The sequence below is a fragment of the Urocitellus parryii genome, chromosome 1, assembly GCF_045843805.1.
Source record: "Urocitellus parryii isolate mUroPar1 chromosome 1, mUroPar1.hap1, whole genome shotgun sequence".
Classification (NCBI taxonomy): Eukaryota; Metazoa; Chordata; class Mammalia; order Rodentia; family Sciuridae; genus Urocitellus; species Urocitellus parryii.
Genome location: NC_135531.1, coordinates 157,567,836 through 157,589,772, shown reverse-complemented (window position 1 = coordinate 157,589,772; position 21,937 = coordinate 157,567,836). Strand labels below are relative to the sequence as shown.

At 41.8% G+C, this 21,937-nt stretch overlaps 2 protein-coding genes across 2 annotated transcripts in view; one reads left to right on the top strand and one right to left on the bottom strand.

Annotated features, from left to right (window-relative positions):
• Positions 1-10,197, top strand: part of Lcp2 (lymphocyte cytosolic protein 2) — a 42,011-nt gene extending 31,814 nt beyond the window's left edge. Inside the window, exons 16-21 of the mRNA XM_026401328.2 lie at positions 384-513; positions 1,512-1,561; positions 5,782-5,876; positions 6,298-6,375; positions 7,847-8,002; positions 9,464-10,197. Coding sequence (XP_026257113.2) covers positions 384-513; positions 1,512-1,561; positions 5,782-5,876; positions 6,298-6,375; positions 7,847-8,002; positions 9,464-9,586 — 632 coding nt within the window. The 3' untranslated portion in view covers positions 9,587-10,197. The remainder of the gene's footprint in view (positions 1-383; positions 514-1,511; positions 1,562-5,781; positions 5,877-6,297; positions 6,376-7,846; positions 8,003-9,463) is intronic.
• Positions 10,198-12,872: 2,675 nt separating this feature from the next.
• C1H5orf58 (chromosome 1 C5orf58 homolog) lies at positions 12,873-17,904 on the bottom strand. The gene is made up of 2 exons (XM_026401294.2): positions 17,811-17,904; positions 12,873-13,024 (listed from the first exon to the last, which is right to left on the bottom strand). Exons 1-2 carry the CDS (start codon positions 17,902-17,904, stop codon positions 12,873-12,875), a joined length of 246 nt encoding a protein of 81 aa, XP_026257079.2.
• Positions 17,905-21,937: the final 4,033 nt, after the last annotated feature.

Sequence of the window (21,937 nt, the reverse complement as noted above, 5' to 3'; positions counted from 1 at the left end):
GAAAAATTTGTAATATTTACGTCCTCTAACACAGATGGGTAAAGGATCATAACTTGCAGGTGAATTGCATGCAATTTTGGCTTTTGCAAAGCAAAACAAAACTCGTGAATCAATTCTGAAACTTATAAGGTTTCTAATTGACCATTTTTCGCCAAGTTAGCACTTTTAAAATGTGTGGGGGGAGAGAATTGTATAAAACAGCAGTACTTTCACAATTCATTCTTGGGTGGTAAATCATCTAGAAAAGATTTGAAGCCAGGGGTTCCCTCTTACCACTTTCCAACACATCTGAGCATTGGGATTTTATATCAGCTGTTTTCAACTAGGGAGCATCTCTAGAATGTTCCAAGAAACTGGAGATTAATTTCCTCCTCCTCCCACAGTGCATCAGAGACCCTTGCCCCAGCCTGCACTGCTCTCTATGAGCTCCAATACCTTCCCCTCAAGATCCACCAAGCCAGCCCTCAAGCACCCGCTCCTGTCCTCTCACGGGCCTGGGACATTCTCAGAAAGGTTTGTGGCTGTGGTCATCAAATTCTCACTTAATGTCGGGTCTAGGGCCACCTGATGCTGAGGTAATGCAGGTGGCTGGAGGGGGAAAAAGCCGGGGGTGTCGGCATCTGAGCAACCCCTGGGTCTAAGGAAACAAAGCCCAGCTGAGCTTCTAGGACAAGAGGCTAATCCTGCCCCTGAGAGTTCTGTACTTGCGGGGGAGGAGCGCAGCACTGACTTCTCCCGGATTGTTCCAGATGGAACAAACTTTTTGGGAGAAAACGGGGAATGTTTTGACTTTATAAGTTAAAAAAATATATATACAAACAAGCAGACTTCAGAAACCCATTTAACTGCAGTCCTGGAGCTCCTCCTGCATCTTGGAGGAGACTGACGAGACGTGCCTTGCTCCTGGCACAGCCTCCCCCCACAGGCCTGTGTCCAGCCAGGCATGTCCAGTCCTGCCCAAGATCTGGCAAGATGCTCGACATCTTTAGCTTTCCCTGGGAGCCTCTCATCCTCCTTTCCTGTGGTTTCCTCTCGTCTTCTGGCTGGTTTTCTCTCGCTGCCACGTCCGCCATTTTCTCCTGCTGCTCACCACCCAGGGCCCCAACCCCGACCTTCACTCCTGAGGAATGCCCCCCAGGAGAGGCGGTGGGCAGCAGACTTCTGAGGACTTGGCACGGAGGAGCAGACCCTCCCTCCTCCCTCCAGTCCTGGAAAACACTGTCACTCTCTGATGTGGCCCTACCTGGTGCTCACATGGGCACAGACCTGTCCTTTCCCTGCAGACCCCGCAGGCCCTGGGACTCACAGAGGTCCCTCCGAGGTCCACCTTGGGACATACCAAACTGTGTCAGCTACGTTCCTTTCCTGTACTCAGATCCCATGATTTCAAGGAGGAGAGGTGACAAGTCATAAGACAGCAGGACTTGAGGACAGCCTGGTTTCCTTCTCCCAGTTCTCAGTCTGGCCCCGTCCCAACTCACTTAAAATCCTTTCTTTTTCTGTCTCCACAGTAACAGCAGTTTCCCACAGAGCGCCTCTCTGCCGCTGAACTTCTCTCAAGGTTGGTACCCGAGCCTTCTAGACCCCCGCCAGCCACCACGTCTGTGGGACTAGATCCCCGTCTGGCTCACAGGCCTTCGGCAAAGGTTTTGTGGTTTCCCCAAAGCACCTGAGGTCCTCATCCAGGGTTTAGTTAGTATCTGCGGGGCATCGAGGAACTGCTGGAGTGACAGGAGACTACACAGCCTACCACACACACGCACCTACACACCACGCACACACACACACACACCCCACAACACACACAACAACACACACCACACAAACCACACACACACGCACACCACACACCACATACACACACACCACAACACACACACACATACACACACACACTCTTCACCAGGAAATCGGCCCCATTCCCTGATGTTCCCACAAAGATGCCCCTTTCCTTCCTGCTGTTTCCATACAGAGCTCAGAAGAGTTGCTGGCTTTCTCTGCAGTGTTAGGTTCCCATGGTGAATCTGCCCTTGGGGTGTGAGTTTCAGAGTCTGCGGGAGGCCCAGGGATAGATATTTCAAATGATACTGCTTCTAGTGTGTGTTCATAGTGTTCTTGAACTTTAATGTGCATACAAATCACCTGGGAGCAACTCAGGGACTCCCGTCCGGGGTCCTGCTCTCAGCAAATGCAAAATGGCCTCCTGCTCCCAAGGATCATGTACCCAGTGCTGAGTGGGAGGAGAGACCACAGGGTGCCAGCCAGGGCCTCTATGTAATCAAGTGATGTGATTCTCCTCCTGTCCTCCAGTCACCCAGGTCCCTTCCTTGCCCGGCCATGCCTGGAGAGCACCAACCCGACCTTCTTCAGCTTTTAACTTTTTATTATCGTCTTTGTATCATATTCTGATATGGTCGCAGAGCAATATTTCCAGTCAACAAATATCCTAACCTTTTTTCATTTATATGCAAAAGAAATAGTTTTAAGTAACTGTACCCCTGTGTCATCTTGCTATTACTTTGTATGTTGTACTTTCTTTTTTCTTCTTTTATTTTTAAATATTTTTTTTTAGTTGTAGACGGACTCAATATCTTTATTTAATTAATTTATTTTTATGTGATGCTGAGGATCAAACCCAGGGCTCCACACATGTGAGGCCAGCGCTCTACCACTGAGCCACGACCCCGATGTGCGCCCTGCTCAGCCTCTAGTGGCCTACTCCAGCCTCGCTGACATCTGCTTAGAAGACCAATTCTAGAACTTTCTGGGTTTTTTTTTTTTAAAGAGAGAGAGAGAGAGAGAGAATTTTTTTTTTAATATTTATTTTTTAGGTCTCGGTGGACACAACATCCTTGTTTGTATGTGGTGCTGAGGATCGAACCCAGGCCGCACGCATGCCAGGCGAGCGTGCTACCGCTTGAGCCACATCCCCAGCCCCACTTTCTGGGGTTTTAATCCTTCAAATTTTGGACTAAAGTTGTATGTTCCTGCCTGCTGTGATGCTGGATCCCCAGGCAGTGGGAATGTCTAGGTCTTGACCGCCCTCGAGTCCCCAGATCCATAGCAGAGTGGGACAAGATTGTAAATATTTATAAGTTTTCATATCTTGGGAGACACAGAGATGGTGCTTTGCGGTTCTTCATGGTGTCGTGTATGTTTTGATAACAGTGATTACAGGCTCAGTATTTTATCTGGAGCTCAGAGGCCAGGAGCACATTAAAACAGTTTTATAACACCCTGGCCTCCCTGTAGACCACTTCTTTCCTCTTACACTATAGAAGGCAGCTGGCCAGTCTAGGCTGGATGTGAATAAATTCCTTCTGTGCCCTGAAAAATCAAAAATCACCTGGGAATTCAGTAGGATTGGGTTAAGACCTGAGATGCTGTGTTTCTAACAAGTTCCCACGCAATTCGGATATTACTGGTCCACTCTGAAGTAGCAGCAAAAGCCAAAGTAGGACTAAATTGCATTTATTTTTATCCCTAAACAAGTGACTAGCACAAGGAACTCTTAAAATGCTTATTGAACGATGGAATCTTCAAAGACCACAAAGTTACAACTCTACCAAGTGGACTTCACCATATGCCAGGAAGCTGACTTAGTGTTAGTGAATTCCCTAATTTATTTTTAAAAGAAAATACGGCCCTTAATGTGAAAGTGCCCAATTTTTAAAAGTTGACTTATATTTAAAAAAAAAAAAAACATTGTGAAGTACAAACAGAAGACTTTTCTTCTTTTTTCTTGTTTTCCTTTTTTGGTGGTCATGGTCCATGTGCAGCAACACCAGTGTGGATTTTAAATAGGAGATTCCATTAGTAAGTTTGAATTGTAGCTCCACAGCAAACGTTCTTCTGGAGCACATCAACTGTATGCAGTTGTACACATCATTCCACATGTCAGATACCACTGCTGATGCCAGCAGCCCCTACTAACTTTTCCACGTTTTCTAAGCATTTGAGATTAGTGTCCTTATTCTATATGGCTTCCCATTCCCTGCCCTGTCTTAACTTTTCACAATCCCTCAAACTCACTGTTTTCAAACCTACATCTGTGTTATCTACCATCCCCTATAAGCATCTGGATTATAGACACTTCACTGATAGCAATAATACTAAGTACGTACTTAAGTGCATGCCACAGATTTCTTGTTTTGTGAGTTGGTGGCATGGGGATTATTAATGCAAACAGTTAATTGGGTCAGATATTACCTAAATCAAAATTGATCCCTTTTCTCCCAAGACTGCCAGGATACCTGTTCCTCCGCCTGTGGCTACTGCAACCCCAGGAAGGGAGATCATGCATTGTCAAAAGCCAGTTGCAATTCCCTTGAGAAGCCAGATATTAAGGGTGACGAGTGACTAATAAAGATCATATGTGCTCGTGTGCTGTGAATTATGGCTTTCTGGTGCTGGCCAGTGGGTGCAGAAGCAGAGAGTAATTCCTCAACACTGAAACAGCCATGCGGAATACACTTTGGTTCTATTTTTCTCCTATACTGTTCGATCTCATCCACTCAGCAAGCATTATAAAAATATATAAGTGCTGGACCCAAAATGTGGGCCTGTTTAGGTGTTGGGATCCTGGAGAAGGAAGGCACTGGCAGCTCAGGGTCAGTCTTGTAATCATTTAGAAACAGGGAAGGGCACTTTAAATAATCCTGGTGACATAGCTCAGGACCCCTCAGCCCCTTCCCAGGTGACTCCCTTCCTCCTGGGTAGCAGAGCAGACACTGATTCCTGTGATTCAAAGGCCCCTGGGGGTTCTCACTGGTGCACAGTGACATTTGAGAACCACAGGTTGAAGTCTTGGCCCTGACACTGTCACATGATTTGCTTCAACTCTTTGAGCTCATTTCCTCCTGTGCAAAATGAGCATAATACCCACCTTTACTGCTGCTGGGTGGATTAAGAGTGCTCACTCAAAGTCTGGACAGAGGAGAGCTGGAAAGCATGGGTTGAATGAGCAAATGAGTGATGGGTGAATAGTTAAGACAACACTCAGTTGTCTAATTCTTCTGTTTTTCATAGTTGTTCTGACACAGAGAGAACAGCCTTGCAACTCTAGTCCACACACAATCAAACCTTTCCTGAGATGAGGAGACACATACTCAGAAACTTTCAGGGAATCCTAAGCTAGGAAAAATGTCTTAGAGGAAGTGAGACACATGCACTGGGTACCTTGTAGGTTCCAGTGACGACTTTCAGATCAACCAGGTGATCCTTCAGCCAAATCAGCACTGAGCATATGTTGGTTCTGAGAGCTGAGAAATAATACTCTCAAGGTGATTTCACCGCATCTTGGGTAACAGATTTCTCTTTGTGAAGACAAGGAAAACATAATCACCATGCATTGGTGGATGAGAATCCATTGCATGTACTGATATCACCAGGGTCTCTGAAAGGTCTGTCTCTCGAATGTTCTTTTTTTTTTTTTTTTTAATTTGTTCTAATCAGTTAAACATACAGCTTGAATGTTCTTACTGATGTTCACATTAAAACAATGGTGACATTTTTATAAATGAATCTAGGCTCTCTATATGATACACCAAGAACATTGAGGAAATCTCTAAATTTTGAGGTTCTGCTCTAAAGTCTCACAGATATGGTTACAGAATAACGTGGCCCTTGTGTTTTTGAGCAGGTAGGAATTATTTTTAAAGCTTCATTTTCTTGAGATGCCAATTATCAGAACAGCGACAGGGCATTTGGTTAAGTGTTAGGAGAAGTAAACAGTAGCTCACGCTACATTTTTAATTGTCAAAATGTTGTACTTCCTTTAAGGCCCCAGCAACCGCCCACCTCTCAGAGCTGAAGGCAGAACCTTGCCCTTGCCAGTGCCGAGCAGACCTCAGCCCCCGTCCGCTGGGGCGGAAGAGGTAATAAAGCAAATGTTTTGATCATTTTCTTTCCCTAGCAAATGGACCATAAGAAACCCTGTTGAATACTCTTCCAGGCCTCTGACTTCTATTTTTGTTTTTAATTAAAGGGGAGGGCGCTGGGAACGTAGCTCAGTAGTAGTTGAGCGCCTGCCCATTATGCCTGACTTCCTGGGTTCCATTAAAGGGGAGGATCCACATGAAAAATAACATGTGCCTTTTCCTTGGTTCTTTCAGACCCTTGCAGTGGCAAATGTATGTTTTGCTTTAAACAATAAGAAAAATAATCCCATTTTCTGTTTCTCAGCTTATGAACTTGAAAAAGTTGCACCACTGCTCCATGAACACAGTTTTTTTTTTTCATTAAGCATGTTACCCCTGCCAAATTTATTCCATTTTTTAAAAAATTTTACATTTGCAGAATTCACTGGATGAAGAGTGGTACATTTCTTACATTACCCGGCCAGAGGCAGAAGCTGCCCTTAGAAAGATAAACCAGGTATGGTGCTACAGTTATTGGAAAGTAGTTATAAATATTAATGGAAGGAGAAGAAGGGAACTGACCTGGACTGAGTCCCAATTATTTGCTGGGAGATCTGTGAGGTGCTGTTCCGAGGACACCCATTGGTCCAGCTTCTGTCAGGGTCCACAGCAGTGACTTCTGGCACCAGAATTCATTTGGCTGACTGAAACGTCTAAACCAAGGCAATCATCTGATTGTCAGGATCTTAGGAGATTTTTATTAACGAGAGTCTGTCTTGTCATGTAGCATCAAAAGGAGATGCTCCCAAGTTTCCCACATCTTGCCAGTTCCATCTGCCTCTGAATGCAGTCTCCCTTCATATCTAGGCAGTAAACCTCTCTGTGCAGAGAGGCAGCAGCCATTTTTTGTCCTTCCTCCTGAAATTTTTAGCTACTTCTTTGATATTGTCAAGTCCTAAGCAGATGCCCTGTGGCCCAGTGCTGACCTTTAACCTTAAATCCCTTTATCAGAGGTGGGAAAGAAAAGATTCTTCACCGTTCACATCTAAAGTCCACAGCAGTAGCTCCCAACCTTGGCTGAACATCCTGACTCCTGGGTCTCACCTGAAGAGATTTTGTTTTAATTAGACCAAGTACTTTGTGGGATGAGGGAGTCTTTGAAGCTCCCTGAAGATTCTGATTCTAAGCCAAGGCTGTGAATCAGAATCCAGAGGTGTGTTTGTCTGACAGGGATGTTCTGACTGACTCAATTAACTTGGGATAAAAAGAACAAAGGAAGACTCTTATTGTAGATTGATGATTATTTAAAAGCCATCCTGATTTAGTACGTGGAGGAGGAAGTGGTTTAAATGAGTCTTCCTAAGGAGCTCAATTAATATTAGTTCTTTATTATGATGTTGTGGTGATTTATTGAGTGAAAGTTTAAAGGAAAGCATGAATCACAACAAATATATTTTTTTAAAGTTCAGCAACTATTTTAAAAAGGTAGGAAGAATACACGTGGTCCACATTCAATTTCGTTCAGGTGTTTGATGGAAGAAACGCTGAATCTAGAGATCAAGAGGTTTAGAAAGGGGTGAGTGTCATTGGCTTATGGAGGTTTTCTGACTGTGGATCTGGAAAGGAAAGTGTAGGGAATTAATTCGCAGGAATAGAAAGCTGTATCTTGAGCTGGCCATTAAAGTCCTCTTTTTGGCCCTTTATCCTCTCAACCACCTATTATGTGTTTTATTACTGAAAAAAGATTCCTTTTCTAGGAAGAGGCTTTAGAGAGGTTGGCTTGGAAACGTCTCTGATGACATTTCTGCAGCCTCTCTTGATAACCAAGAAACACAGGGCAGACGGATCTGTGGCTGCTAGGGTTGCCGCTGAAGGCCAGTGGTCTCCACCGACAGAAGTTTCTGGTCCTGGGAGAGGGTCAGCTGCTCTCAGAGCCAATAGAGTCCTGACTTTTACTGTTCCCTACTAACAAGAATTTCCCCTTGTAGGATGGCACTTTTCTGGTTAGAGACAGCTCTAAAAAAACAATAAGCAACCCGTATGTCCTCATGGTATTGTACAAAGATAAAGTCTACAACATCCAGATCCGTTATCAGGAGGAGAGCCAGGTCTACATGCTGGGAACTGGACTCCGGGGGAAGGAGGTAAGGACTTGGAGCTTCAGAATTTCCCCCCATGCTCTTTCTACGCCTGCCTGCCTCCCCACGGGGAGATTCGCTTAATATTCTCTGGGAGCCCATGCTGGGCAGCAACTTAGAGCTAATTCCCATTAGCAAAGCCCTTCATTATTTGGAGGGGAATAGAGCAAAACATTAACAGTAACTGATTCAGCTGTAGGAGTCCTTCTTGTATCTTTTACTCTAAATAATCCAACCTCACATTATAACTTTCAAAATTAAAAAAAAAAATAGGTTAGCATTTTTAAAAAATCTGTTAGATGGAATCAAAGTCCAGTCTCTTCTGTTATTGACCTCTGCCATATAATTGTTAATGTAAGATTACAGTGTACCTAGAAGGCTGTATTTTAAATTAATAACCTCTGGGAAAGGGGAAGAACCAGAACACTTGCTGTGGTGGTTATTTGGACACTAGGGTCATTTCTTACTGGGCAAGAGGTACAGTTCTGTGACAATGGCCAGATCACTAAATTGTTGGGCTAAGGCTTAGATTCTCGTGCCAGACATTTTTTTGGGTGGTTGTCAGAATTGATATGAAAGAGGTCCTCTGGGCTGCCTTGTGTAAAGACAGCTGTCAACTAAATGCACCATCCCAAATCGTGCTTTTCTTCGAGTTCAAAGTTGCAGGAGGAAGACCAGTGGAAGTGAACATCTCCAGAATGAGAAAAAACTCATCCATAACGTACACTTTTAAGCGATGACAATGTGGAGAGTAGGACAAAACACGTGCTTTTGTTTAAATGTTGGAACCACTGGAGGCTCTGCCCTCCCAGATTTCCTTGGCCTAGGATGGAAACACACAGGCACAGACTGCTGACTGCGGCTGCCCCAGAGGGAGGCACCCAGGCCTGAGTCCTGGAGGAGTACACATTCCTCTGTGGAGCACCATGTGACTTCTGACCATATACATAAGGATGAATGGGGCCTTTCTTGGCCATCAGGGAGAGTATAGTACAGGCTATGGGTGAGAACAGTTGGCTGCCGAGTTTCTGTGATTGAAGGGGTGGCAATGGGCACGCAGCAGGGGCTGTGAAGGAACTTCTATGCCATGCTGTAGCTGTCACCTCCAGACACTGTGAATGGTGTCTGACCTCCTGATTCCCCTTTCCTCCTAACCCCGTTAATTACTGGGGTGAATAGGAGGTACAGAAACCAAGACCCAAAACAGAAACCCAAGGAGCAACCAATATTTAGGATTATGACTCCTTATATAAAATTTTAAGAACTTGTTTTTCATTCATTATTTGTTGGGTGTTGATGAGGAATGTTTTCAGATTTCTATAGCAGAAATTACTAAAACATCTCCACAATTTATGTGCCCCCCATTCTAGTTACTTACAGGGGCTACATTATGCAGATTAAAAAAAAAACAGTGAAATTCACACTATCCACATAATGATGACTTATCTTCCTCTTTTAACTTTCCAGGATTTTTTGTCGGTGTCAGATATTATTGACTACTTCAGAAAAATGCCACTTCTGCTCATTGATGGGAAAAATCGAGGCTCTAGATACCAATGCACATTAACGCACGCTGCAGGGTGTCTGTAGCAAGTGAGTAAGGAGACAGACTTTCCTTTTGCCTCTGTTGTGGACCTGAGAAGATCAACCGACCTTGGTGAATGGACAACGGTACTGAAACCAACCCCTCGACATGGACACGAGAGTTTTGTACTTCCCTTTAAAAACAGTGTTTGAAATGAAGACTGTCAAATATACCATAATTTATTTATTCCTCTTTAATGTTTATAAAGTGAAAGAGTAATATTGTTCACACTTGAAGTCTAGTAGTGTACTATGTACTTCATTTGAAAAAAAAAAAAAGATGTGTATTTTTGTTTGCCCATTTTGAAGTGAAGTTGTTTACATAGCCACAGCAAATTTGGGGCAAGTTTATAAACACTGAAACAGTAGTAGTTTTTGATATCACATGGAACATAGCCAAGCCTTTGTCAGTCAGAGGTAATCATCAGTTTTTTTTATATAACTTAAAAGTTACTAAAATTCTTTTTTTCAGCAGCAATAATTTGAAGCTTCAAAAATATAATGCCACTGGTTCTTATTTGGTGTTTTCTGCTGGGGGGATTTTGTGTACTTTTTAATGACAAGATAAATGCATGTTGGGATAACTTCCTGGGATTAAAATAGTCTTTTGCCTTTCTTTTGGCTTCCTATAACGACTTTACTGACTTTTTTGTTTAGTCCGTACTATTGTTTGTTTTAAAGCAAATTTAATCTACAGATATCAAAAGGAAACATTTTAAATTTAGAGATGAGACTTTGGTATCAAATAGGTTGACATTTCATCCCTTCCCTGTACCCAGCACCCCCATCACACCCTCTATCACCCAACCCAAAAGCAATGCTCAGTGATATAGGCTTCACTGAGTTTCCTGGGGAGATGAAGGAGCAGTGCTTAGACGGTGATGCAATTTCATCAAACTTTGTTATTAGACACTGTTTGTGTTAGGTAGTTTTCTGTTACTATGACAAAATAGATGAGATAATCAACTTTCAGGAGGGAAAGTTTATTATTGTGGTTCATGGTTCCAGAGGTTTCAGTCCATGGTTACTTGGCCCTGTTGCTTCGGGCCTCTGGTGGTACAGTACATTGAGGTGGGAGCATGTGGAAGAGGTTTATTCTCATGATGGCCAGGAAACAGAGAGAGAGGCAGAGCTGAGGTCCCAGTACCCTACCCTTTCAAGGGCACAACCCCAGTATTCTAACTTCCCTTATGCTACGCCTCACCTCCTAAAGGCGGCACTGCTTCCAATAGCACCAAGGGTTGAGGACCGGCTTTAACACCATGGGCCTTTCGCGGATACTTATCCAAACAATAGCACTGCTCTTCTGGGTCTTTTCATTCCCGCTAAACCTATCAAAAAGTCCCTTCTCTTTCTTCCCAAATTGGTTTATAAACCCTTCAAGGCAATTAAACGCTTTCCTTCAGTTTACAAATTTCACTTAACAAAAAATACAGTCACCGACTTGTGATGGTTTGACTTATTTTCGAGTTTATGATGATGTGACAGCAATATTCATTAAGCAGAAATTGTAGTTTGAAGCTCTTCCTGGGCTAGTGCTATACAGCACTATCTTCTCAGGAAGCTGGGCAGCAGATGAGCCAGCCAGCCGTGTGATCCAAGGGCAACCACCAGTGCTCTAGCTAGTGGCCATGTCGCTAGTGTTTGGATACAGGTGTTCGATATGCCGTGCCATATTCAACATAATATAAAAGAGTGTTAGATGATTTACCCTAAAGTAGGCTAATGAAAGGTTCTGAGCATGTTTATGGTAGGCTGGGCTGTGGTGTCTGTGTGGGAAATTCATTTTTTATTTGCAGTATTTTCAACCAATAGTGGTTTTTCTCAAAGACGCAACCTCATCAAAAACAAGGAGAATCTGTGGTGGGTATTTAGGAAGCAAAACCCACATTGAGCAAAACAACAAAAACCTACCTTCATATGTTTCCCTTTGGGGACTTACTGCTACACAAGTTTTATTAACAAAAAGTTTCGGGCTCTCTGCTTAACCTACCAGTTTTATGAGTTAAAGAAAGTTATCTTACACCTTAAATTTCACAATCTAACAGAGCATTGGAAGAGGGACAAGTTACCTCGTTAAAATTGATATGCTAAGATAAGAAGTTATGTGGAATATGGAGACTTTTAACTAATGATAAAAATAAAAACCTCATTCTTACAAACCAGAAGCTCTCAATTCACTTGAGTCCAGAATTGGATGTCCTAAAGCTGAAAGACCTGTATTCATTTGCATGCTTGCTCAACAGGACATGTTATAACAAGTATTTATTTAGTGTCAATTCTGGGTTAAACACTGAGCCAGGTGCTGGGCAGTGAGGTCAGCTGACACCACACTCCAGGATGAAGTGAAATCAACTTGTGTCTTGCCTCACGGGCATTCTCTTTTGCTAAAAAATATCTATTTGGTGGTGAATCACGATGACTACCCAGAGCTTAGTTTTTTAAGTCTCCTGGTGGAAAGGGAGAGAAGTTGGAAACTTTTAGGATAAAGATGTTCCATTCTGCTGCTGCGGTGGAAATCAATGAGAATCTGATGCATTTGTGACCCACACTTTCTTCCTTTCTTTAAACAGGAGCCGCTTCCTTCTTCTAGCTGAGCTGCTCCTTTTTTGCCCTCAGGCCTTATGGTCCCAATCATCACTGCACAGGCCTGTGCTCAGGGATAAGCATCTTTGACCAGTTGAGGTCCTTTTCTGAACTGTTAAAAACATGGGCAGAGAGACAGATCTTTCTTATTTGGGGGCCCCCAAAGGCAATGCTATATGCCTAGAGTTGTCTGCTAGTTCCTTCTCCCTCCTTCTCCCCACCCTGTGGTGGAAACCAGTCAATCAAAGGAAAGAATGAGGTCAACACACAGATACACAACAGAGACATCAGATGATGTGCGAAGTCCCTGAAATCTACTCCAACTGTGGAAAAGTCATACGACCCAATAAATGTTTCCCTGCTTGTGTGTGCAATACCAGCAGAGCTCTGATTAATGTAAACTCATATGGATCCCCATTAATAATTTAGTAACTGGCAACCTGAGCCAAATTCAAACATAAAACAAAAAGGATAACAGTGCCCATAGTGGATATCCCATGTCACGCTCTTGCCACGGTGAAACAATTGAGCCACTCTGAAACATGCAAATAATGAAGCGACCTTCAAGAACATGAAGTGTTTATTTACAGCTATTATTTTTTAGTATAGTAAGTATGTTAGTAAACTAAATTCCCCCACAAATTTGTTAATTCAACAATAAAAATAGAAATTTCTCGCACTATAAACCAAAAAAAAAAAAAAGAAGTCAGACAGAATATTTGTTAGAAGTAAGGGATACATCAGATAATTCAGACTCTTCAAACAGGGGGTTGCTTCTTTCTGCTTCCTTTAAGTCTTCCATCTTCACAGGGTGATTAAAATGTAGAGTAAGGTCACAAAGCAATAACTGGGAGAGCTCTGAGTAAAACAAAATCATGGCAGGCATTATAGGACACATGTCATAAGTAACTCTAAGAAGCTATTCCCAATTTAGTTTTTTCAAATGATTACTGATCAAACTACAATTCAGGTGTGCCTTAGATTTATATACTACACACAGGTATGATGTAAAACTTGACTGGAAATACTTTTTAGGCCCAATAGTCAGCGATTTTCCTACACTGTTAACTATATTTTTACAAATTTGATTTGTACATTTGGGGGGGGGGTGTACCAGGGATTGAACCTGGGGGCACTCAACCACTGAGCCACATCCCCAGCCCTATTTTGTAGTTTTTAAATTTAGAGACGGGGTCACACTGAGTTGTTAAGCATCTCACTGTTGCTGAGGTTGGTTTTAAACCTGCAATCCTCCTGCCTCAGCCTGGGATTACAGGTATGTGCCACTGCACCTGGCTACATTTTTAAACATATTTAAGTTATACATGCACATAGAATCAGGTCTACAAGGCAAGTTACAAGAAATAGTTTCTCTCATTTTAACTTTGTCGCTTTTGTTGTATCATGTCCCTTCCTTTTTTTTTTTTTTTTTTTTTTTTGGTTGGACTGAGGGAGGATTAAGTAGTTTATTCCTATATCTCTAACTGGCATTTCTTTCTAATTTGGAGGCTTGTGCCTTGTGGATATAGCTCTTTCACTCAATCCCTACTCCCCCAATAAGAGGACAGTTCTTGGTAGCTCAAATATTTAATGCTTAATTATATTAGTATTTTTTACAGCTGAGTCTTGTAAGTAGGATATGTTGTTTCTTGCAAGCTACCTCCCAAGCACAATAATTGTATTCTACTTTTTTCATTGTGTATTAGGACCATATCTCAAAGCCTTAGCAGTTCCACTGCAGCACTCTGAGACAACTGCTCTCTAGGACTGCTGTGCCATTGTGTGCGCCTAGATTGCTCCCTTCACCACTATCTTAGGGATTCCCTTTCCACCCCTTCCCTTCTGTGGAGTGGCTCTTTTTCCAGAATCTCCATGCATTTCTCTTTTGGTCTGCTACTTGTTTGGACACAGGTTCAGTAACTTCCAGGGACAAGAGGAGGTACATAATCTAAAAATTTCTCTTTATATACTAATGTCCAATTATACAGGTTGTCTACCTATAGAAATTCAAATTGGAAACTATTTCTGCAGATTTCCAAAGGCATTGCTGCACTGTTTTCTAACTTCCATGTTGCTATTGAGAATTTTTACGATATTCTCAATCCCTATCATCTTTTCAGACATTTGAATGCTTTTTTTGTTCTCTCAGTATTCTGAAGTTTCACAATACTATGCCTTGGTATGTATCTATTTTCATCCATTGTGCTGGGCTCTTCCATTGTAGAAATTCCTATCCTTTGGCTCTGGGAAAATTTCTCAGATTATGTTTTCAATGAATTCTTCCTATCTATTGTCTATGTTCTAACAGTATTTATTAACTGTTGGACTTCCTTCACTGATCTTGTCACTATTCTTACACTAAAACTTTCCATCTCTGTTGTTTTGCTCTATACCCTAGGGGGATTTCTTCACTTTACTTTTCAGTCTTTCTAGAGTTTTTCACTTCTACTTTCATACTTTAATTTCCAAGCACTCCCTTTTGCTTCCTAAATATTTTTATAGTATCTTATTTCTTTTTAGTGGCTTTAGCATCTTCTCCAACTTCTCTGTGGATATTAACAGTAGTTTCCTGAAGTTTTATCTCCTTTCAAAAATTGTTTCTCTCTCACTGATTTCTAAGTTTTGCTTTTCATATTTAATGCCTTCCTCAAATATCTGTTACACCACAGTTTTTGGCAGATGTTTAAGATCATGAAAATAAAAAGAACTGGAACTCCATCTCACAGTGTTTATATTATCGCATAACCATTCTGGATTATTTTGTTGGGGGAATCTTTACTTTCTTTAGGTCTTTATTCTTAGGTGATCAAATTCCTGAAAGAAAAAAATCTGAAGGGTATAAATCTGGCTTTAAGTGTTTTGGTGGCCATTTTAGGATGTCTAACAATTTAGCATGTAAACTTTGTCTAATATCCTATTTTCAGTATAGTCCTCTTCCTAAACTGTGTCTGGTGGCTCCAGGAAGACATTCCTTGTTTTAACCATGGCTTTAATGTCACAGAAGGGGGATGGCTGCCCAGTTACAGGGCAGAAGAGACCTCAGGGATTTATGATTTCTTAACATTTAACTAGTATTCCCAGTTATCCAGCTATGCTCCACCCACATTTCTGGACAATTCTGGGGTCACCATGTATTGAGTCTTGAGAGTTTATTTCTTGGTTGTAGCTAGACATCTTAAGAGTTCAGAATTTCATGGACGTCAGAGTTTAGACTTATTTGCCTCCCTTTGTATCTATTTTGTTGTTTTTTATTCATCTCTTAAACCATATAGATTTCTGACTCTTTATAAATTTTAAAATTAGGTCTACTACTCTTTAGTTGCTTGACTTTTGATAAAATTAACTAACCTATTTACACATCTGTCATTGTCCAATCTTATAGCATTGTTATTACAATTAAATGAATTCACTTATGTGGAACTCTTAGAAGAATACCTAAATCATGTAAAATTCTGTTATCCATTGACACTATTATTTTGGGAAGAAGTGAGTATAAATGGAGCATCCTTTTAGTCCTTACCAGAAATTTACCCTTCTAGTCTAGCTCTTTAGGTCCTCATATACTAACTGCCTGACTACCCTACCCACACAACTTTTCAGGAACATGTTTATATTTATCATCTCTATTTACTTCTTGAAAGAATATTTCACAAATAAGCAAATCTTGGAGGAATGGAAAGACTAATTGTTTCAAATGAGTTCAAGCATCCAGAAACATTATTTTTTATTTAATAAAAATTTTCAAGAACCCCTATCAAGAAACTGTGTTAAGTGATAGAAATACTCTTAATGAGCTTCCAGTTGGGCAGGGAGAGAAAAAGCAAATAGATACACAATTACAACACAGTATGACATGTTATAGGGAAGGGTAAAAGGAAAACATATGGGTTCAAAAAAAGCAATGTAAGTGACCTCAACAAATAAGGAGCAGTTAACCTAGTATGGAGAAGGTGAGGTGTAGTAATGGGATTTCAGAAGGCCTATGTATTAGGGCACAGACACAAAACATATGCATGGTTATGCTAATAATTCAGTATCATTGAAGCACAAAATATGCAGGGAAAAAAGGGTGAGGTTAGAAAGGGAGGCAGGGCCAGATCTCAAAAGGATGTATTATACAATCCATTCTAGGAGTCTTGGATTTCATCCTGAGGATAATGGTGAATTCAAGGAAGGTTTTCAGAAGATTTTCATTTTAGGAAAAGAATCTTCACATAGTGTTGATATTTTGAGAGATAATAAAAGTTAATCAGATTTCTTTGTAACAAACTTCTCATTCTGTTAATATTCACTGTGAATTTGTGAAATATACGGTTTAAAGCACTTCCCCAACTTTTTGACCATTAGAACATATTCTGTTTTATTGCATATCATCTATTAACATCTCTTGAGACAGAAGGGTTCACAGACCAAAGTTTGAAAATGCTACCCTAGGGAGCACTTTTTGTGGGGACAAAGCAGAACAGGCACTCACTATTTGGTGCCTAACTAACAGCCACTCCCTTCTTCTTCTTGGTGGCACAACTTGGTTCCATTTGAGATGCTCCTTTCCCCAGCTCCAGCAGTGCGTTCTGACTGGTCCAAACTGGTCTTGGCAGTCCCATTCCCCTTGACTTTGGCTGCTGTAGGAATCCGCAAGTGATGCAAATCTGGCCAATTAAAGGAGAAGGGAAATATGCTGCAGGCATCTGGGGAATGGCTTAAATAGAAACAGGCAGAGATAATGTCTGTATATGGCCATCTCTGAAGGTAATGACCATGAGCAGTGAGTGATAAAGAGAGTGAACATGACAGAGAAAAAAGATGGGAAGAATCTGGTCTCTAATGAAATCTTTAAGCCTCTGAATTCACTCTGGGGATGCCCTCCATTAGATCTAAACATTCCTTATTGCAGAAGTCACTCTAAGTTGGTATTTTATTACTTGAAGCTGGAGGACTCACCACTAATAAAGGCTATCTTCAAATATTCAAGAGTGGTAAGAAGAATAACTACATATTTGATGTAGTTTTCATGGTTAGAACAAGACCCACAGATCAAAGGAACAAGGGAACAGATTCAGCTGGTCCATAAAGAGGAACTGTCAAAAACGGGTTGGGTTGACTGGTGAGATACGGAGTTCCCCAAGACACGGAATGTCTGTTCAAGGATAGATTATCCATAGCAATAGTATATCATGGAAATTTCACATACCAAAGATAAAATAATGGAATATTTTTGTTTGGTGACTGACTAAACATGAATTATAAGGTCTGCTATCACTCTCTGAACATGGTTAAAATAAAGAATCCGTAACTCACAGAATCAAAATTCTTAATTTGGAATGCACCTTAGGGACTTAAATGAGTTCATCAATAAAGTTACAGAATTTTGTAGAATGTGTCATAATCACTGAATAGTGTGCTGAAGGAAAGGAAGAGAGGTAAATTTAGACATCAGACAACATGAGAAGCTTGTTAGTGTTAGGGATAAGAATATGGATCTTCTAATTCCTGGGTCAATGCTCAAACCTGATTCATTTTTATAGACTAGATTGTATAGATTGTACTGTCAACATTTCCTAATAGAGAAATCCAACACAAATTTGCTCTACCATTTACTTTATAACAACATGCAAATGTTTTAATTTAGTGATTTTATTCTTACCTTTCATCTTCTTCAACTCCAAAGAGATTGTGTTAATGTCTTTAATCATGGCTTCCACCTTTTGCTTATGATCAGTAACATTATTCTTAAACATCTGTTTTAAAAGAAGAAAAATGACATATAAACCAGAAGTATTTATGTGTACTTTAAAAATACTTGAACTTTTAGCATTTCTAAAAAAAAAAAATTACTTCAGAACTGATACTTTATTTTTAGGCTTAGTATCTGGCTTCATCTAACATAGAAAGACATCATCAATCTATTTTATAATATTTTTCCAAATGAAAACAACTCCTACTGGAATTCTTGGGATGGAGGTTTTGGTTTTTTCTTCTTCTTTAATTATACCATATCCACAAGATGGGGCCCTTACAATGGAAACGAAGATTGCCTCTTTTCAGAAAGCCTCAGTACTTATATACCACCTTACAATTTAGCAATTGTACAACACTCTTCCTGATTTTGTTTATGAAAGTCAATGTCTCTAATTTATTCTTGAATGACATGATCCACTTATGATTTTTTTTAAGTACACAGTAAAATCAAAATAGGATTTGATTATAACTCAGATGACAAAATGGCTACTTTAGGTTTAGGAGTTAAGCAGCACAATTTTAATTTGGGTTAATGGAAGTGTATAAGTCAACACATTACCATGTTATATACAAAGTATTTTACATGTACTTAATCCAGTCAGATACAAGTATAAAGACACGTGATTGAATAGAAACTAACCTCAGCCCTCAGATGTCTCTCAAAATTACTAGAAAAATAACACACAATTAGCACACAATTCCTCCGCAGTGTGAAAGCTGGGCAGTTAAGGGTCAGGCTGTTTGTCCAAAATAATGAAAACTAACCTTTAAATCAATCCTTGCAACTGCCTTTTCTTGAACCAGAGGAATTTATCCTATTTCACTCACTTCAGAGACACTGTAACAGAAATAGTTTTGTTTTTCGGACATTAATCAGTAAAATGCACTTCGCATCCCCTTTTAAGGCTCTCTGTGCTACAAAGGGAGGGTCAACAACCTTAGCTAGGCATGCCAAACCAAAAGATAAAGGACTGAGGGGAAAGGAAACACGATTTTAAAAAAAGAGAAAGTAATAAAGAGGGTGGGCAGGGCTGGGGTGGTGGAACTAAAGTACTCTAAAAGCAAAGAATAAGTGTAAAAACTAAAAATTAAAAGCAAGAGTAAAACCAACTGGGTAGCGAAATGCCCAAGTGAATGGATTCCGCCCGCTGGGTGTGAGTGCCCAGTGGGTGGGCAGATCCCACCCAACAGGCGACCAAGGCCAGGAAGAGTCTGGCCTTCTCCAGGGAGCTGGACACACCTGGCGGTGGGGGTGGGGGTGGTTAAACTGCGCTTCACCAGGAGGTGAGGCAAGAGGCCAGAAATGGAGACCCCGCTCTGGGGACAGCATATCGGGGTCCAGGGAAGCCAACGTGTCACAGACCAAAGGCACCCAGGCCACTGAAGCACTGGCCCTTCCCGAGGGGCAGGGTCCGCAGCAGCCAGGACCACGGCAGGTTTTCCCTAAACCCCGCCCTGTTGACCCAATCGTTGCTGCAGCCCACCCCGGCCTTCCCAGTGCCCAACTGCTGCCCAACGGCCGCTGCACCGAGGGGAAATGGATGGTTCCCCAGCCGCCCTGGATCGCAGCTGGGGGGGGGGTCCCTGGCCACCTGTCAGCCCAGGCCCTTCCCACCCAACAGCCCGGAGGAGCCCAGGAAGAGCCCCCGCAAGGACCTCCTGCCTGCCTAGTGGCTGGAGAAGGAGCCTGGAGAGTGTGGTCGTGCTCGCCCTCCGACGACACCCCACTGGGCTAGTTAACTGAGTAACCCGGGCCTGCCCCTCAAGCGCCTGGCCCTCAGCACCCACCTGGCCAACCGTCCCCGAAGTTCTGACTGCGAGGCGCTCTGAGCAGGGCTGACTCAAGGCCGGCTTCCTGATTGGCCGGCTCCTCCACCTGGGGCTTCCTGATTGGCCAGCTCTACAGCCCGAGGCATCCTGGGAAGTGCAGCTCTTCGCTTCGTCACTAAGGAGAAGGTTCTGGAAGCCAGGCTGCAAGTGAACCCCTGGGTGAGGAAGGTGCTGAAGTGTCCTCCTTTGAGGCCAGACCCTGGGCCCAGACTGCTTGGTTTTGAATCCTATTCCGCCATTTGTTTAGCTGCAGTGTAGCCAGAGTCCCAATGCGCTCATCCGATCCTACGGGATGACAGCTGTCTTTGTTATTTTGAGAGTTGAGATAATTCCTTCAAAGTGCTCGGTGTTGTATAAGTGCCCCATAATTATTAGCTATTATTATTCCGATACATTTTTTACAGATGAGTAGAGTACAGTAAGCTGAGAGGTACCGTGGTGTCTTGCCAAGCGGAGAGGCTGGGATTCAAGCCATCTTTGCTGGATTTCAAGGGGACTCCCACTCATCCCTTGGTGCTGGCCCACAGGTTTTACGTGGTGTCCTGGTTATTGTCCTAGTCTTGGTGAGGAGCTTGGTCTTCTCCAGCCTCAGGTGCTAGGAAGGTCTTCACCTTCTCTAAGCTTCCTCTGTAATGCACAGTAGCCACTTGAACCAGTGCTTTCCTGACAAGCCAGAGAGTAGCCTGTTCGTTATTATTCATTTTAACAATAGAGAATTTATTATATAACCCAAAGCTGGGTGAGACACATGGGCTATACCAGTATTTTCCAGATTTCACCCAGGGATGGTCAGGGTGATGACTGCTTGACAAAAGCTCTTACTACTGATGTTACTATTATTACCTCGATTTAAAATTTACTTCCTTTGAAATTTTGAGTTTACTTTTAAATCTGTAGGTCATCAGTGTAAATGGAATAAAATATTAACAGAAGGTTAGAGGAAAAATAAAGAATGAAAATAAGACAGTATTTTAATTAGATAAACTTGCCTCCTGATCAATGACGGATCTTTGTTAAAGGGTCTTAATGTTAGAGAAGTGTTAAAGGCAGTGAAGGAAAACGGACATTGATCTGAATAAAATCGAAGATTTTTAAAGAGCTGAAAGAGGAACAACTCTCATTGCTTGGGTATACATTGTTTAATGCCTATGTTGCCACATGTAGATATCCCTTGTATTACTTGTGGGACATGTCCCCTGCTTTTTAGAATTTAGGGTTATACACTCTCCAATAATTCTTCCCCTTCTAAGACTTCTTAATTCTCAATGTGCTGTATGTTCCTTTCAAAATCCCATAGGCAGCTTCTTGAATCAACCCTACCCAACTCTGCAGTTTCACACAAGCCTCTGTGCTGATGCATGCTTCGCATGGTAGTTTAAATGTAAGCACTGGTGATTTTTGTTTCTGTATGTGTGCTGAGTGTGTTTCATGTAATACTCTGAGTGCTGAGTAAGGTAAAAAAAAGGCTCAACAAAACGAAACTCTTTGGATACCCACTGTGTGTCATATGTATGTCAGAAGCTTTAATTTTCTGATAATTTATGGACAAAGAAACTTAATCTTAGCTCAGTTCCTGCGCAAGGGTTCAAGGCCAGGAAAGGACAGAACCTTGTACATCCTATTTGTGAGATTCTGGGTCCTTCCATTATTTCCTCTATGATATGTTGTCTTGTAGAACAAAGTGCCACCTGCCTTGGGCTGAATTAAGGACATTAACAATACAAATAAGACAAGAGCCAGCCGGCATTGCTGTTTTATAAAAGCAAGGGTAATTTAACATCAAAACAAAAGGAAAAGTAAAAGGAAGAATACAATTTCAGAATAAGGCTAACCTAACAGAAAGTTTACCAGATATATCCTTATTTTGATGCAGACGAAAGAAAACTTCTCCCCAGACCTACAGGATTCCCTCTGTATCTTTGGAAGCACCCTGTAGATAACAGCAAAAGAAAATAAGCTATTTGAGAGAAGTTGATGAAAACAGTAGTGAGGGAGCATAGCATTAAGACCTAGGACCCTGAAGATCAAGCGATGGCAGAGCTGGCTTAGGCAGTACCTGGTGTCCCAAGCTCCCAAGCACATGGAACTGTTTCAAGAATGAACCAGGAATTTTCAGGAATTGCCCTGCCTAACCCATGGCTAGGATCTACCTTACCAGACTCACAGAACTTTTCATGGGATCTAAAGTCTTTTCTACACTCC

Excerpts from the sequence above, each read along its gene's own strand:
- C1H5orf58 (XM_026401294.2), bottom strand. The coding sequence starts at position 17,904 with ATGTTTAAGAATAATGTTACTGATCATAAGCAAAAGGTGGAAGCCATG. Across the intron at positions 13,025-17,810 it reads GGAGTTGAAGAAGATGAAAG|AGCTCTCCCAGTTATTGCTT; the intron begins GTAAGAATAAAA and ends TGTTTTACTCAG.